This window comes from Ixodes scapularis, unplaced genomic scaffold (assembly GCF_016920785.2).
Source record: "Ixodes scapularis isolate PalLabHiFi unplaced genomic scaffold, ASM1692078v2 PGA_scaffold6__148_contigs__length_123643588, whole genome shotgun sequence".
In the NCBI taxonomy this organism is placed as follows: domain Eukaryota; kingdom Metazoa; phylum Arthropoda; class Arachnida; order Ixodida; family Ixodidae; genus Ixodes; species Ixodes scapularis.
Window position 1 is genome coordinate 27,616,491 of NW_024609881.1, and position 18,459 is coordinate 27,634,949.

General features: G+C 44.3%; 1 protein-coding gene across 1 annotated transcript in view; it reads right to left on the reverse strand.

Moving 5' to 3' along the window:
• Positions 1 to 6,620: 6,620 nt before the first annotated feature.
• The window catches only part of LOC115328696 (multiple inositol polyphosphate phosphatase 1-like), a 46,152-nt gene continuing 34,313 nt past the window's right edge, over positions 6,621 to 18,459 (reverse strand). Inside the window, exons 4-9 of the mRNA XM_040216144.1 lie at positions 15,564 to 15,701; positions 13,664 to 13,740; positions 13,445 to 13,559; positions 9,514 to 9,718; positions 8,335 to 8,552; positions 6,621 to 6,838 (exon numbers count right to left, since the gene is read on the reverse strand). Coding sequence (XP_040072078.1) covers positions 6,621 to 6,838; positions 8,335 to 8,552; positions 9,514 to 9,718; positions 13,445 to 13,559; positions 13,664 to 13,740; positions 15,564 to 15,701 — 971 coding nt within the window. The remainder of the gene's footprint in view (positions 6,839 to 8,334; positions 8,553 to 9,513; positions 9,719 to 13,444; positions 13,560 to 13,663; positions 13,741 to 15,563; positions 15,702 to 18,459) is intronic.

Sequence of the window (18,459 nt, forward strand, 5' to 3'; positions counted from 1 at the left end):
AATTTGTAAGGCGAGTGGGTAGCAGATTTCAAAGTGCTTTTTATAGTGCTTTTGATTTTTTTCATTATTAACTAAGATATTGATAATTTGATGATGAAAATATACTAACGTCTTACACGTATATTCATATATATATTTTTTTCTGTTTGAATACAAAAAAAATGGGGAATTTTACAGTAACGCTGACATTGTATGTTAATGAATGTGATTTCAATTATGTCGATGTGAATGATTTCTATTTGAAACTCGAGCGGCCTTTGGAAGCAGATGGCACAAACATAGCAATGAACGTGCCCTCGTACGCTTTAATGGAAAGATGTATCAAGATGTATACTCCGTTACTGGCGCGGGCGCGTGGCTTCATTTATGGTTTCGTTTGCACGAGAACACGTGCAAAGTTCAAAGTCTACGGGACATTCGTGGTTCGAATGAGGCGTGGGATCCAATTCAAAGAGTAGATTTGCATGTGACATATGAAGCACAGATGTCCCACACCCTAAGTTATAAATCGGTTGGGCGTTAATTTTAATCACATAATTAATCAATGGACCTATTGCTATATCACCCAAGCATCAAGGAGAATGCAGGGATTGGTGTTCCACGGGCTACACGCGCACGCCTTCAACGTACAAAAGATTCGAAATAAATAACCAAAATAAAGCGTTGACGAACGCGCGTGCAAGATGCCCTTTGTTTTAGGTATTCGCTTTAGAAAAGTTACTACGGCTGACGTCAGCACTTGAGGCGCGTGGAATGCCAATCCCTGCATTCTCCTTGATGCTTGGATAATATAGCAGGTTTCGTACATTCACGTGCATCAGAATTATAAAAAAGTCAAAATGAAATTTTTTGTTTGCCTTTGTTAAATTTGTAATAAACGGCAAAATGTACAATTTCAGATTTTAAATCAACTTTGATGTGTATTTGAGAACAGTCGAAAGACAGCCAGCCGTGTTGGCCAGCCACACTCACAAATTATTATACTTCTGCCACAGAAGCAAACAGGTTTGTTAGCTTTTTCCAGCAATAGAAACTTTTTTGATTGTTCACAATAGACCTATTGCTAAATTACCCAAGCATCAAGGAGAAAGCAGGGAATGGTGTTCCCGCGCCTTTTCCGTATAAAAGATTTGAAGTAAATACCCAAAATAAAGCGTTGACGAACGCGCGTGCAAGATGCCATTTGTTTTAGGCTTTTTCTTTAGGACAGTTACTGCTGCAGACGCCGGCCGGCACGTGCGGCGCGTGGAACACCATTCCCAGCATTCTCCTTGACGGTTGGGTAATTTAGTAATAGGTCTATAGGCTCAGCTGCGCTAAACGGACAATCGCATGGCGTTGAAGTGGCTGGGCGCCACCTATCGCGTATTACGGAAACAAATCCGAGTTGCGTATATTTAATAATTTTCTTACGTCCTGCTCAGTGTCACGTGCGCCGCTGTGACACTGCGCACAAGTTAGGCTTCGCTTCCTGGTTGTTTGCTTGTCACCTTGGCTTCGAATTTATTTTTACTATATTAGGGTACAGAAGTAGCTCTTTAAAAATTCTGTGAGGTAATGATATTGAGTTTAAAAAAAAACAAGTATATAGCAGTAAAACATGTAAATAAGATAATTTTATTTGAACGCCCTTCAAGTTGCTGTTCTTCGCTGGGCGTCTTCGTCGTCAAGATTACCCTCCGTCCGAGAGAAACTGCAAACAAGTTTTTCGGAATGGTGGCGAACAATGTGGTACAAAGCAACAAGTTTCAAGCTTCATTTTATAGGCGCAAGCTCTTCATTTCCACACGTGCTTACCGTTAGGTGGCGCGTCAATGCTCTCCACAATTTTGTATTCACCGAAAAAAATTGAAGTGTTCGCTGAAGTATAGAACGATAGACCGATGTTTGTCTTTTTTTTTTATTAGTTTGCCGCTGGACTGATAAACTGATATATCATCGTGCCAAGATGACTGCCAATACGGACGTCTGTTCGTTGTGCGCTGATCAATTTTATTGGAACCAACAGTATCTCAACTGCTGTGCATGCCTGCGTCGATATCATTGTAAATGTATTACCGCGCTCGTGGGGACGACAACAACCGATTCATTGCCGAAGGCATGAGTACCTACAAATGCAACTCGTGTTCGAAGCGACGTGGCACTGATGAAGCGAAGATGAATGCCACCGCGACGGATACGTCCCAAAAAGACGCTGTGAAGGACGGCGAGGAAAAGGGTTCCAACAACGAATCAACGGTACAGAGCAGCTCCCCCCAAAAATTCGTTTTGTCTTTGATAGTCGAAGTCGACTTGCTTGTAGGCACAGTCAAGATATTGCGCGAGGAAAACCACATGATAAGAAGTGAGCTTCAACAAGCCAGATCGCTTTGGACGCAGCTCGTCCGTGCTGCTCCCAAGATTACCGATCATGCTGCGCCTCGTACCCACAAGAGATACGCCGGAGCCAAAAGTAATCAGAATGCTACCAAAGACAATCGCAACCTCGACGATGACACTGGTCCTGCAAAGAAAAAGACTGCCTGGGCGGAATATCGCTCCACCATCTCAGGCATGTGCCTCCGGCTCTGTCGCTGAGCACGCCACTAGTATTGTCGAGTATCCATCATCTGGTGACAGGCTCAGCGATTGACGACGGATTTCAGCTAGTGACGAGAAAGAAGCGACCTCCTCTCGCGAAAGTTGGTGCGTGCACAAATGCCTCACTCTCTTCGATTCTGCGGCCACCTGTATAGCGGACATTTTTCGTGACAAGGCTGAGTCTGGACACGACGTGCGAGGTTGTGAACAACTTTCTGTCTGCAGTGCTCCAAACTGGAACATTTCAGTGTACCCAACTTCGCAGTAAGCACGATCCATACCGTTTCTTTGATGTGAGCACTAATAGTGATTGCCTGATAAAAATTAACGACTCTAGCGTCTGGCCAGGAAGTAGTTTCTTTAGGTCCTTTTGGGGGTCCTTGCGTGACCCGGATTCAGAACAGCCTACAGCTAACGAGAACTCCTGATGGACAAAATCCATGTATATTACCAAAACGCTCACGGGTTACGAACCAAACCTGATGCTTTTTTTGAAGGTGTCACGACTTCCGATTTTCACGTAGTCTTTATCACGGAAACTTGGCGTACACGAGCAATCTCTAGCAATTAATATTTTACTGACGCACATTACGCCTACAGATGTGATGGGCATTCAACTGGTTCGCGGGCTACCCTGGGAGGAGTAGTACACACGGCGGTGCATTAGTCGTTATAATGTTTTCATAGGTTTGATCTGCAAGAAGGAAACGAGTCTGTTTGGGTGAAAATCATTTCCGGGCCAGCCTAACCTAATAATCGGAAATTATTACTTCCCATTTTGTTGACACACAATCGTTCATAGGCATTGTGAATTAAATTTCCGGTGCTGTAGATTTCTCAACCGATGATGTGGTGATCGTTGGCGACTTCCTGGCGTTAATTGGAACTCAAACACGATTAGGGCTACATCAAGTGAGGCACGCGCTAGAGCGGAAGAAGCGATAGAGTTTGTGAACTTCAATGGGCTTTGTCAGCTTAATACTACTACAAACGGGGCTGGAAATACGATTGACTTTTGCATAACTAACATATCAGCAATCACTTCCGAGGCTGCTGACTGTCCTCTTGTCTCTATCAATAAATGAAATCTACCATTGACCCTTTTTATCGTACTTCCTGCTCGGACGCCGGCGAGTAATTAGTCTCTCGTTTACAACTACGTTAGTAGGGATTACGTTGGTCTTTACAGTCTCATTCGCAACGTAGACTGGAGCGTTATTTCACTCTTTCCCAATATCGATAGCATAGTTAAAAGTTTAACAGACATCGTAGCTGCAGCCATAAATAATTTCATTCCACGAAGAAGTAGTCGCACTAGCAACCATCATTTTTGTTTCTTCAGAGAGCTACGTGGTGCGTTGCGTAAAAAAGCGAGGTATAATAAAAAGTACAAGAACACTGGCACAAAAAAAAAATGTCAGTGTCGGTTTAAAGAGGATCGTTCAGAGGCCAAAAAGTTGATACGGCATGATCGGAAGAACTGGCGAAATTCAGTTGAACTTAATCTAATTGCAATCCTAATGCTCTGTGGAATTACGCGAGGTATATGAAGACATCTAGTTGATCGAAAACTATTGCATTGCAAGCCGACTCTGGATCTGAGCAGTCCGATGTCTGTAATCTTTTTGCTACGTTCTTCTCCTCCGTCTGTAACATGATTACTCCGTTCACTGTTATGACCGACGCTCCTCTTGAATCTACCGGCAGCTTCGCAGTTCCGAATCTTGCGCTTGAAGATGTGTTTTACGCAGTAAATGAGCTGGTTCCAAAAAAGTCATCTGGTGAGGACGAAATTCCTACTTTCATTGAAAAGGAATTCAGGGATATTTTTCCCCTGTGTTTCCACATGTTTTCAACATGTCCTTAGAGGCCAATGTATTTCTTCAAGGATGGAAGAATGAAGCAGTTGTACCTACACATAACTCTGGTCGCACTGACTGCGTTAATAATAATAGACCAATTTCTCTTTGTTCTTTTTCTAAGGTACTTAAAAAGGCAATGTATAAGCATATTTATTTTCATTTTAAATCGTCGCTTTGCCTTAACCAACATTATTTTTGTCAAGGGCATTCAGGGAAAACAAACTTGTATCACATTTGGAACACACTCTAGCTAAGGCCACGTCCCGTGGACAAGTTTATGCTATTTGTTTCGATTGCTTTAAAGCTTTTGATATCATCAACTATAAGTTGTTACTTGCCCAATTTTCAGCTTTGGGCATGTTTGTTTTGCAGTTGGTTGTCTAGTTATCTTGGCGGAAGACCTAAAAGAGTGCTGCATGAAGGGTGTTTTCCTGCCTCATATGTTTCAAATACTGGAGTGCCCCAAGGGTCCAATCTAGGGCCGTTATTATTCAACAGTTTTCTCAATGATTTGGTAGACATTGTACAGCATTCAAGGGTGCTGCAGTTTGCAGATGATGTTAAGATTTTTCGCGAAATTCCTTCACCTATTGACTGCCTTTTAACGCAAGACCATGTTCAGGCAGTTCTAAACTAGTGCTTGAAAAATAATTTTGTACTTAACCCCAGTAAGACCAAGGTGGTTTCCTTTACCCGTAAGACAAGCTCCATTGAGCACTTGAGTACTCGTATACTATGTTAGATTCAGCTATCGCGAGGTCAGATACTATTCGTTACCTGGGAGTGCTGTTTCATTCCGGCCTTTCGTTAACTGAGCATGTTTCGAGAGTTGATTGATTCTTATCAGGTGCTAGGCGTCATTTTCCGAATGACGCGGAATTTTCGTACTTAAGCTAGCATGATTCATCTAATTCGCGCCCTTGTTTTGTCTGAACTGCTGAGTCGTGTGGAACATCATTGGATCGACTCAATCATGCATTTTAGAAATAGCGCAGCGTCGTCTCGTGCGTATTGTTTACGATAGATAGGTTGGGAAGCGCATTTACTTTGATTATGAATATTTACTTAATCTGTTTGGCCTGGTACCGTTTCACAAAAGAAGTTTAACGCGAGATATGACTTCTTTTGTATAAAACAGCGAACGCTACAGTTGATGCACCTTTGCTTTAAGTGCGATTTCTTAGTGTTCCTCAAAAGCGCATCAGATTTTCATTTCTTTTCTACCCACAGAAAGTTGGTGACCAATCCCCGATGACAAGCCTTCAGCTCCTTTATAATCGCGATAGAAGTGATTTAGAAATGTTTTTACCCCTTTTAAATTTTACAAGAGCATTGTCGGCCCCTTTACAAACATCTGTACTCTGTTGTTCTCCGTAGTTTTATTTATTTTGTTTTATATTTTCTAAATCGCGTCTTACCTGTTTGTTTGTCTGTATCTGTTCTTTTACTGTTTGTAATATGTGCGCATTAATAAGGCCTCGAGCTGCTTGTGGGCAGATTAAACAGAATAAATAAATAAATAAACCACCGTCTTCTAAAAGGGTGCTTCGAGCGCAGTGCCATGACGTTATGAGTCAGTCCAATAAACTCTAAATTAGAATTAACTAAAGGCCTAAATGACCCGACGCTTATTGGTCATAGAGTCTGCCTCATCATTGTCTTTAGCCAATCGTGTTTTATATCTTGGTGTGACGCTACGGTGTTAGGGTCCGTGGCAGTGTTCCAGGAAACGTTGGCTAGCAGTCAGCTCACCTGGACGCCTTGTTCCGTCCTGCTTGCTTCTGGCATGGTATCTTGATCGCGTCTTTAACTGGCGTGTTTAACCACCTATGATAAAAAATGGTCCCAGCGTGGCTACAAAATATCACAGAAGCTGGTGGGTCATGCTGTCAAATGTCGCGATAGTGGCGGTTGGTTGTAAAAGTACTGGCAAAAAAGACGAGCGAACATCGTGCCACCGCCATGATCGCGGAAAGCAACAGCCAGAATAGAGTAGCATTTGTTTCTTTACGGCATGCCGCAACTGTGACGTAATCAATAAAAAACTGAGAACCCTCCCCCCCCCCCCCCCCCCCCAACAAAAATGAGGACGCAGCAAAGACATTAATTGCAGACGCTTTTCTGGCACGATGCTTTTGTTTCAAGCGTCCCTCTCTATTTTGTGACAGCCGTTATCAACTACTCAGCACCGGAGTCGACATTGCTTGATGGGTCCCAGTTGGGGTCGCAGATCTTCTCGAGGTCACAGCAACTGGACCTGACCACAGCGGACGTCTTCAAAAAGTCCGTAAGAGGGCAGACGTCGTCCGGACATCCGTCGATCTTGACCACTTTCTCGTTGAGTAAGGCGACGACCTTGTAAGGGGGACTTCCTTCGCATCTGAACAAGACGATGCCTAGCGGAAGAAGAAGAAAGCCTTGACGTCACTTTGGCGAGTCTAGCAGACAACAACCACGACGAGAAGAACAAGCCATCGAGAACGCATGCCACGATGTACAATGGTAACCTAATGCTGCGGTCGTACTGCCACTACATCATACGAAACGCAGCCTGCAGACACTCTGAGGCCTGGTTCTTCCTTGTATAAGTGTCGTGTCACATTGACCATGTCAAAAGCTGTCTGTAGACACATTTGAAGCATAGATGCTTGAAGTATAGATGCCTCAAACATTATTGAGGCTTGTTCATAAATAATTATGTCATTGGGGTCTTTCAGCAAACCCTTACCGTGTTCCGCGTACCGCACTGCCGGAGCCTTTTGAGCGTGCTTTTATGTGCGCGCCACGCAGTCAGGGTACATCACTCGGGCTCGCGCTTAAAAGCATGCCTCAAAGGCTCCGGTACTGCGGTACGCGGAACTCGGTAACGGTTTGCTAAAAGTCCTTGTTATGTTTGCAGCGAACACCACGTATTTTGTGTGATGTATGCGCGGCGTGACTGCGGTTTTAGATTGGAATAAAGAAGAACTGAAACATTCAAAGTGGAAGGAAGAAAACTAAATCGACACTGCATGTACCTTCCAATTATACTGTTTTCTGTTCTCTTGCTCTGGCGGGACTAAACGTCACGGTAAGCTTCAACCAGCTCGATTTCATTTTGATTGTTTTTTTTCGTTAACTGTAAGTCTCTAGCATTATGAATGATAATTTTGCTTCTATTCCGTAAGCCCGCTAGCCCAAATCACAGCTAGGCTCCTTCAGCGAATCATCGCGGTGAGATTTGCTTCACTATCTTGTCAATGGTAACAAGCTTTGCATTTCCAATCAAGTTTAACTAGCTCCACAGGGCTGCTGAATCTGTGAAAGGTATGCAATTCATTTCGCGTTCTTTTATATATTAAAAGCCGACGAGCAGCCAGAAGGGAGGAAGCTCTCCTCCAATTCATTCCCTCCACTTGATAGAGAGACCTCCCTCCTTTCTGCGAGAAGTTGCTCTTCCCCGCCTAGAAGACAAGGTCGTAGTGCTGACGCTTCTGCGTCACCAGTGAACGCCAACGCTGCACACAGATTGGAAACGAGTGCTGAGTCAGCGCTCGGCTTCGAGTCAAGTTTGGGCCGAACGTTGAGGCAATCGTCGGGTCCAATCTGCGACCAGCGCTGGCCTTTGCTGATGACATCTTTATCAGCACTACGGCTTTGTTATCTAGGAGGTATTGGTTGCTCGGTTGCTCCAGGCTGCTCCAAGTTGCTCCCGCTTATGTGAGGACAGGAGGAGAGAAGAGTGCAAGAGGGAATTGAGAGAAGGAAACCTCAGAAGACTCGCACATCCACTCTGCATACCGGAGGTCCCATTGTACCGGATGGTATGTGCAAAAACGGTTCTTAAAACTCTCTAATAACGGTATTCAGGTAAAGTGGTAAACTATTATTATTAAAACGCCTTCATTGTTACCTAGGTTGGCGGTGAACGGTGCGTAGAAGGAAGACCTCCACTCGCGCGTCTCCCTGACGTCGCAGTAGTCGTCGGCCGTGAGCGGTTTCTTGTCCTTGTGGATTCCCAGGCGGGTCATTAGCTTCTTGATGGCTCCCGCATGAGAGAAGTAGAGCGACGCCTTGAGTTCGCGGCGCCGCCTTCGAGAGTCGTCACAGGTCGTCGTGCCGACACGTTCCCTGTTCGTTTTCGGTACGATGCACTTTAACGGCCCACACACCTGCGACTGCCTACGACAGGGTGCGTTAAAACCCCTAGTAATCGCTTACGACAAAATAACGCCCTCGCGCCACCTGTCGGAATGCTTGTGATATTCGTACGTTTTGAGCGCTTTTTCGCGCATCGCTTGTTTATTTTTTGGCAGTGGCTCATAGTGTGCTCTAGTCCACTCAGGCACCGATGGCCCGAGGCTGTTCTTGTTTTAGTTCCCGCTGTATACGTTTCAAGGAAAACAGAATCCAGTAACTATCAGTGTCAGTAAAGCGTTCTTTTTGATTAAGGAATTACCTGAAATCATCTATCTCAACGACTTCTTAAAAATAGTAACTAAAACCTTTTTGATTACTTCGAAGTGTCGGATATCTGATAAACTACGCGAGACTTGTTTTTATTTTTTACATGAACGTACTGTAAAAGTACGTTCATACTATAGTACACGTAAAAAAGCTAGATGGCCACAAAAACGAGCAGCCTAATTAAAAAAAATCAAGTTACCCATTTGATTACTGTAACGTATAAAAACCACAAAATAACGAGGAAGCTACTCGCAGAGGAATATTCGATTACTGCGTCCTGTGCAAGCAATGGCGGATTTAAGTTTTAGAGGGGGGAGGCCGAAGGGGGCGACCACTCCCCCCCAAAAAAAATAATTAATTGTGTTATGATAATAGGGCGTACACACATTCTTTAGAAAAACATATTAAGGAAATTAACTTATCTTCGTCTGTGACGTTATGTCCGTACGTGATGTTAGATATGCCCATTACGTTTTATCTTTTTGCATATCCATCCCATCCCACCCCCCCCCCCCCCCTCCCCCAGCCTAACCTATCGATCCGCCCCTGTGCACAAGCTTGCTTAGGACCAAGCAGAATTCAACGCATACAAGAAAACCATGCAGTGGCTAACTTCTTTCCTTACTCGATCCTGCTGACAAATTCTCCGATGACGCCACATGCCTGCGCTGAGTTCCTTTCGTGGCCGTAGCCGTCCTTGTAGTAGTCGTCCAGGTCACCGGCGTACTCCAAGAGCTGGAGGTCTTCCCTCCGGAACAGGTTACAGAAGGGCGAGCTGCCCTTGAGGGCCACCTCGAAGGCGCACAGCTTCGCCATCAACTCGATGTCCTCTGCGGCGTGAATCAGCAGGTTTCTCGTTTAGACCCTCCGCGGCCAGCCTCGTAGCGCTACACGCTTCCTTTTTACTCCTGATAAAATGGCCCTGCGTTCACTTTCCAGGAACGTTGCCGCCATTTAATGTCTGGTAGATACAACAATGGCATAGAGTATCCATTTTCAAAACTGCGCGCCCTCTGGCAACTGCTGCGCCATATATTCAAGTCTGCCATTTTCGGGGGCGCGCACTCCGAGCATGTACTGACCACGACGGCTGCTTCAACGTTCAGGGACGACACAGACCCTATCAACCGCTTCGTGTTCAAGGAATGACAGCCGCCAAAGTTGGTTAATGGGGTTTCGAAAACGGTCTATTGCATTCACCAGTACCCATGACGTGCGTCCATCTATCCACCAACCAACACCACTGGAGCACTCAGTTGTAGAACTCCCGTGAAAAAGGAGCTTCTCGGCCCCCCTCCTTCAGTCCGAACTCCCGAGAGGTATACAGTACTTAGCCTCCCGTCGTTTGAAGCGCCCCTTGCTTTATAGCATGGTTTCGAGACTTTTCGTGCGCTGGCTGCGCTCTTCAGGCCATTACATTCGCCGGCAGAGACTGTTGCAGCGGGGCGCTCGGTGGCGCTCGCCATTAAATAAAACAGTGCGAAGAAATCGCCTCGAATTATCATCATCACCATCATCGTCGGTCTTGGAACTTAGGAGCAGGGTTATGGTGGGCTAGAAAGGGAGGTGTGACAATTGCTCGCTTCGTCTGCGGGAGAAAATGGCAAGGCTGTTCAGCACGCAGCGTTAGCATCGATATGTCCGCTGCAGCGCCACAACGGCACCCCGCCGCACTGCGACCACTATAGAAGAAAACAATGTCTTCACCGTTGAGCACAATTGTGAAGTGCCGCATAATGAATCTTTCCTCAACATCCAGCTCGCTTACGGCTGACCTTGTTTCTAAGCATTCGTCGGCGCCAAGTATAGTCCACTCCCAAGTTCGGAATCTTCCGAGTTCTTTTGGAGCACCAAACAACGTCGCCTTTCTGCCTGCAGATCTTGAGGATACATACCCATGTCTTGCAGCCCGGGACGCAACAGTGTTTTTGTCGCTGCTTGTTAGCTATAACGAAATTGTGCACGGCACATTGAGCTCGACGTTGTAGTGAAGCTATGGTGAGTTTGTGAAGCCTAGAGTCACTATATAAGAAGAGCTTATATAGTGGCACTACTGAAACCCTTCTATGTACACTTCTTTTTTTACCTTCTATTTCGTGTATGATATGTGATATGATATATTTATTACAGCTCAGGAGAGCCACGGCACCGCAGAAAGGCAAATCACCTTTCTGCGGTTTCCTGAAAGTGCAGGGTTTAGGGTGGCGCTGCTATCTACTTGTTGATGGTTATCGATGACTCTCCGCCCCGTTGAAACCCGCCATGGCTCCGCATGGTGATTCATTGAGTCACTTTCGCAAGCGCGATCATCACACCTCCCCCTCCGAGCCCACCATAGCAGCGCAAAATGTGCTCCCCGCCTTTCTCCGCAACACACAGATCTTTGTCAAGAAAGAAGTCAATCGAAATTTGAAGGTTCCTCTTTTCAAAGCACGAAAGGTGTAGAATAAATGCTCATCCAGGTATGCGAAGTTCAGAGAGCTGTTTTCACGCTTGACGACAAAAAAATAATATTTATGCCCGTCCCGCCGGCCCGCACAGAGTATCCTCAGATGACAAATATAGATTCCCACTTAATCTTGCATTCTGAGGTATCATCCAGCGAAGCGGCGCAAAGAGCGGACAAGGAAATGCAAATTACAAACAAAAGGAGATGAAATTACCTGATTTTTTTTCTTTATTCCATACTGTTAGCCAGTGGGGGCTGTTACAGGAGTGCAACAGTACACAAAATAGAACACTAGGTAATGCATATGAAGGCTCATTCTAAACACTACAACTTACGAAAGACAAGAGTACACTATTTTGGTAAATCACGGTGAATACACAACAAAACCAACATTTCGAGGTATAATATCTTCCCACTGCTAAAATTTACAAGAGCGTACGCTGGTGTGCGCGCAAAAACAACATCCAACAAAGGCAAATAAAAAAGGCAAGAACACATCGGAAGATAATAAATGGAGTCATGGAAGTCCTAATGCGTTCGAGTATCAAAAACATTTAATCAAAATCATGCACTGCCAGAAGGCAAGGTTCTTTAATACTGGTTATACACTTTAGATATGCATGTTTAGAAAGAAGCTAGGGTATCAGTTAATGCTATTTCTTCGGGGAGGTTGTACCACTTTGATATAGTTCTTGAAAGAAAAAAAGAATACTTATACGTATCATTATTTGGCTTCTCTAAACCAAATGGACATGAATGACTACTTCTTAGAGGCCTAGATACACGGGGTGTTATATATTTACTTGTATTAGGGTTGAACATTCGAGTTCTCAACAGAAATAGGCATGTTAAACGAGCTAATTTCCGGCGATTAGAAAGGAGTGGAAGGCTTAGCTTTTTAAGCATTTCGTTTACTGATTTGGTTCTTCGATACTTCGACAATACAAACCTAGCAGGCATTCTTTGCACCCTTTCTAGATTGCCTATTCGGTAACTTCTAAAAGGATCCCATATAACAAAAGCGTATTCTAAATCTAGCCGTATAAACGTTTTGTATGCAGTTAATTTTGTTTCTGGTGGAGCAAACCTAAGGTTGTGTTTAAGGAACCCGATCATGCGAACAATGAAAATGCAAGCTTCATGCCGTGGGCTCACACTTGACAGCGTGCTTTGGGTCAATTTTGTTTCTAGTTTGGTTTATAAGCGCCGCTTGCGGAGAACTAGAGAACTGTCTCGGCTCGCTTTTTCTGCTGGGCAGACGACCGTTTGGAAAGGCCGGAGCACAGCGCACGAAACATCTCGGAGGCCATGTTCACAGGGTCCGCTGAAGCGCTATCTAGACGCCTGGCTTCACGACGTATATGTATTGCATAGAATGGGACTGCAGTTACCACAGCAGTCGATTGTCGCCCACAGAAACAGCGTCTATGACAGTTCCGTCCGTAACTGAGGTAATCTAGACATGTTGGCACGAACGAAAGTTCGTGACGTCACGCCAAGGGGGTGATACTGGTCGCGGACCTTGAGGCTCAGTTCTATGTTCAAGTGAATTGTTCTTCTAATAACGAGTTCCTGCGCATGCGTGGTAGCGAGAGATCACGTGGGCAAACAAACCTGTTATAAACGTCTGAAAGCAAGCAGCCATGAGTTACAAACTAGTCTGGCCACCATGAGTGGGGACCGCTTTGTTGGGGCACCAATCTGGCAACCATGGGAACGCCTTAGCGAGGTCTGATTGTGAGACTGTCCACGGCAGCAAGATGGCGGCGTTCAGAGGCCATATTTATAAACGCGAACTTTACCACTATTTAAAAGGTTAAAAAGCGGAAACAAAACAAGGACGAGAAAGACACAAAGACGAAAGGACGATTTTGTGTATAAAAGTGACTGTATTTTTTCTAATAAAATCAGTTGTGAGTTAGCACCCGTCCTGTTGTCTTTGTGTGTTTCTAGTCCTTGTTTCGTTTGTGCTTTTTAACCCTTTAAATGAGTATGAACCAACTCGCTCAAACACAAGTTCTAATTTACAACTGTATGTATATATCCTTACAAAATTATTAAGGGAAAAAAAATTAAGTTTTAAAATGAAAAAAAAGGTGCCACTCACTGATCTCCAGATTAACGCCACTCCTTTCGGACAAGGACGTCACCATATTCCTCACGTAAGAGCCATTAAAAAATCTTTCTTCTTCTTCAACAGTTTGTTTGCTCACACCTTTTTTCTGGAAGTAAACAATAAATTCAGAACTAGTTCGAGCTTTCGATCAAGAAAACTCCAAGACCAAAAATCTGCGTGCTGACACCCATGCATTCACCGGCTTCCTACCTTCAGTAGGTCCTCGCAAAAACTGTGAAAATCGAGCAACTCGTCGTTAATGCCAGCGAAGTCGACTTTTTTAAACTCTGGAAAAGAAAGGAACAGAAGAAATGGGCACGTCAGTTGGCACTTGAGCAGAGCAATAACAATCACTCCAAAAATATTGAAGTTACAGTTACAGCTACCCAACCTGAAATGCATAATTTGGTTAAAAATAGTTATCTTTGCAAGTTTATCTATAATAGAAGTCACAGTAACTCGCAACTTAACGAAGTTGCGTTCATGTTACTTTTACAATATACCATGGCTTCGAGCTGTTCTGCGATTACGTAACGATTCCCTTTTCCAACGCGGAAAAAAATATTGGCAGAGTTCTTCTTTTGGTACTGTACCGCTGTTCACGCGAAGCATGAACATGTTGAAACATGTGGATGCTGGGGGTAAAGCAGTGCGAATTTGCGTAATTGTAAAGATAATTCTTAGCAGCAGCTTAGGGAATATTTAGTTACTGAAACCATAACTTATAAATAGATGTTTCCACGTCAGAGCATACAATGATGGTCCCGTTCATATTTTTTCATGTAAGAATATATATATATATATATATATATATATATATATATATATATATATATATATATATATATATATATATATGAATGCCAACGTTGTGGCTAATTTTCTTTCTTTGTTATGAACTTTAGAATATCGAGGAGTAGAGATTGCCAAGGTTTCATGGTACTTTGCACAGCTGTCAATTTCACACCGAAGCATGCACGTAGTAATAATTTGTTTCTTTTTATGTGATGACAGATTTATAACGTGTACACATACTATTAAAAGTACAAGAAATATTTTTAGGCGAAAAATGCCCCAAAGCACGAAAAGTAATCACGTTTTAGAGATGCATTCACAAATCATTTACCAACAGACAGCCGCACATAAAATGGCGCGAACTACATGAATAAGCATCAGCACATGCATTTTTGAGCAGCCCCGACGTACAGCCTTTTTCGGTTCTAGAAAACGTCTATTTGGAGCTGACGCCGTGCGGCAAAGACGTTATAACAAGATAAGCTTTCAAATTTTAAGGGTAGTGTTGTTATCGTTTTGTCATAAGCTACTCAATGTCCTGCCATCACATGATAGTAGAAGTCGATGCAAACGGTTGAGAAGGGTCTAAAATAAATAAAATATGAACTTTTCTTAAAAATATTAAGGTGAAATTTTGCTACAATTAAAAAATAAGCTGCGTTTCCGCGTTAATAACAAAATCACAATAATGGCTTAGCATATTCTTTTTTATATATTCGTAAAATGTATTTAAAGACCCTCATTTTGATATATTTGCGCCACTTTATATTGAGTAGCTTGTTGGTAAATAAGTTTTGAATAAGTCTCAAAAACGTGTTTACTTGACGTGTTGTAGCTTTTTTTTTTTGCATGATAAGTTTTTATTGTAATTTTCATATTCTGTGCACATGTTATAACCTTTCGTAAAACAAGTTGAAAAACTTTTTCCTGCGTGAGTGTGCTTCCATGTGACATTGACGGCCGTGCAATGAACCATAGTGAAACCTTGGCATTTTCTAGGCATCATGCTTCGAAATTTTCTCTCCGGAAGAAAATTATGTACAACGTTCACATGTAGCTGAATGCTCCACTCGAAAAGATGGACCTCTCATATATTTCTTTTTTAAAATAAATAAAACAACAATATGAGCCGCACCATCATTGATGCTCTGGCGTAAAACGTCCCACTTTAAAGATTCAGAACCAACTCGCCCCAGCGTCAGCATTGACTGTCCATTACTGTAATCTAGACTGCTGTCTTGATGTACAGGTCTGCCTCTGACGTGCATCCTCGTGAATTGTACGTATGAAGTGAGGAACACGCACTGCACGTCACCTTCTTTGTTAAGGAGCTGGTACATGAAAGCAGACGCGGTGTCCCTTGTGCGGGCCTTGCTCGTAACCAAGATTTTGTAGTCATTTTCGCTGAATGTTTTCGGCAACAGCAAAGGGAACATCTTCTGGTATCTTGTGGCTGCAATCAATCAATCAATCAATCAATCAATCAATCAATCAATCAATCAATCAATCAATCAATCAATCAACTACTAAATAAGTAAATAAATCAACCAATCAACCAATCGATTAATCAATCAGTCAATTAACATAAAAAAGTACTTAAAATAAAGTACAAAGTAAATGAGGCAATGTACTTCAAGTAAAGCAAGTATACCGGGTGCAATGTACTTGAAGCAAAGTATACTATAAGTACAATGCGCTTTCAAAGTAAAGTATACCAGTACTTTTTAACACAAGCTTTCATGATGCAGTGTCTGATGCATTATGCTGTGTTGATAATACAGTGTTTTTTTTAATTTTAATGCGAAAGCATTAATCCCATAGAGCGCCGCCGGCGCTGGTTGTGACCGCGAAAAACGAGCAACTAAGGAGATGGTGCGCGTGCTCGGCAGCCCCTCTCTCCGCCCTCTTGGGTCACGTGTTAGGCGTGGTTGGAGCCCCGAAGGGGAAGGGGGGGGGGGGGGGGGGAGCGGAAAGGAAGGAAGGATGAACTGTTCCCTTCATATTGTTGCCCAAAATGCTTTCCTCAGAAAATGCATGAAAAAAAAAAAAAAAACTTTAAGTAACCCACGTAGCACAAGAGGTGAGGCCCACGGGGTCAATGGGGGCTCGTGTAGCCCCTACGAAGCGTACGTTGGCCCATCATTGGCGAAGCGTGGGCATGCCCACGCAGTGGCGTGGTGGGTGCTACCTCAGATATGCGAGCGCAAATTTGGGCACAGCGTGGGCATGCCCAACTTGGGCTGCTCATGCAGTACCCCCGTGGGTCCCACCTCGCCTACGCGAGCAAGGGCATGCCCAGTTTGGGCTGCTTGTGCAATACCGCCGTGAATCCCGATTCGGCTATGCGGGGGCAGAGTTAGCGCAGATGTGGGCTTTAGGGGGGAAAAGAATGAGCATGTCCAACTTTGGCTGCCCATATAAAAACCCCGCGGGACACACCCCCCGACTCTACGGGGGCCAAAGGCAATGACGTAATAAATGCCGGTTAAGCGTGGGGGTTATTGAGCTGGGCTACTCATGTAAAACCCCCGTGGGTCCCACCTTGCCTCTGCGAAGGTCAAGTTTACGAAGATGGGGGCTCCATGACGGCAAAGCGTAGGCATGTGAAACTTTGGCTGCCCATATAAAACCCCCACGGAACCCCCCTGAACTCTACGGGGCAAGATGTAATGATGTCCACTAAATGGCAGTTAAGCATGGGCGTTCCCGAGTTGGGCTGCTCATGTAAAACCCCCGTGGGTCCAACCCTGGCTCTGCGGGGGCTAAGTTTACGAAGATGGGGGCTCCATGACTACAAAGAGTAGGCATGTCAAACTTCGGCTGCCCATACAAAAACCCCGTCGTACCCCCTCGACTATACAGGGGCCAGAAACAATGATGTGGACTAAATGGCGGTTAAGCGTGAGCGTGCCCGAGTTGAGCTGCCCATTTAAAAATCCCCGTGGGTCCCACCTTGACTCTGCGGGGGCCAAGTTTACTAAGATGGGGGCTCCATGACGGCAAAGCCTACCCAGGCAGCACAAAACGTCGTGGAAACGTCGAGAAAAAGTCCCGGACGTCCGTGACGTCCCGCATGACTTCGATCACGTTTTTTCGATGTTGAGGTGACGTCCTTTTATAACGTCCTATTAGAGTCCAATCAGTGACGTTGTGACGATGTTGTATTTCAACTCAAACGTCGTCAACGTTCCCACGACGTCGATGCACGACGTTCTCACCACGTCCAACGCTCACGTTTCTTTGACGTTGAACTGAAGTTCATAAATGACGTCCCATTATCGTCCTGTCCGTGACGTGTTGGCGACGTCGCGTTTCAACTTTAACGTCCTCATCGTCGCCACGACGTCAAGACAAGACGTTTTAGCAGCGTCGAACACTCACGTGTCTTCAAAGTTAAAATAAAGTCCAATGTGACGTTACATTATTGCCCCGTCAGTGACGTTTCTGTGACGTCGCGTTCACACCTAAATGTCGTAAACGTCATACAAGACGTGCTGGCAACGTTGACCACTCACGTTTTGTTTGTCGTTTTTAGATTTTCCAGCTCAATTTCCAGCCGCAGAATCACTGTGGTCAAGGTGACAGTGCTCAAGAGCCGCAAACAAAACTTCATTTTTGAGAGGTTGATAAGTTTAATTATTTATACATTAATTTGCGTATTTCAAGAAGCTATTAGTTGCACATCGATGACGCTAAAGAGGGTATTTAAAAAACTCAATGTACACGGAAGGAAAAAAATAATATGAAAGCATGTTGGGAATATCATTCCTTTTAGATGTGCTTGTTATATTGTTTAAAATATTGTTACGGGTTTAATTTGCGAAGCCCATGGCGTCTAGAACGGATCGAATTGTACCATTCTTGCATTTTGCACGCGCGTTGTCGTCTTGCATGGGTCCTGGGCCCTGGCACGCGCCTCAGGGGCGCCGCTACACTATCCCCTCTCCAGGTGATTTCAGGCCTGCATCCTTTCCTAGGAGCATCCATACTGCTCCGCGACCACCCGAGATTGTTTTAAGGTTCGTCAATTTCTCTTCGTATTTTGTAACCCATGCTCACCTGCGCACAACCAAAAAATTCGCATCAACATCACAGTTCATCCATAACACCAACTTCCAGCGCCTTAGCGCTTTCGGAAGATCGGAGTGCAAAGTCTTGTCACGTGACTGTCAGTAGAGATCTGGCTTTCGTTGCCACTGGTGACGTACCCA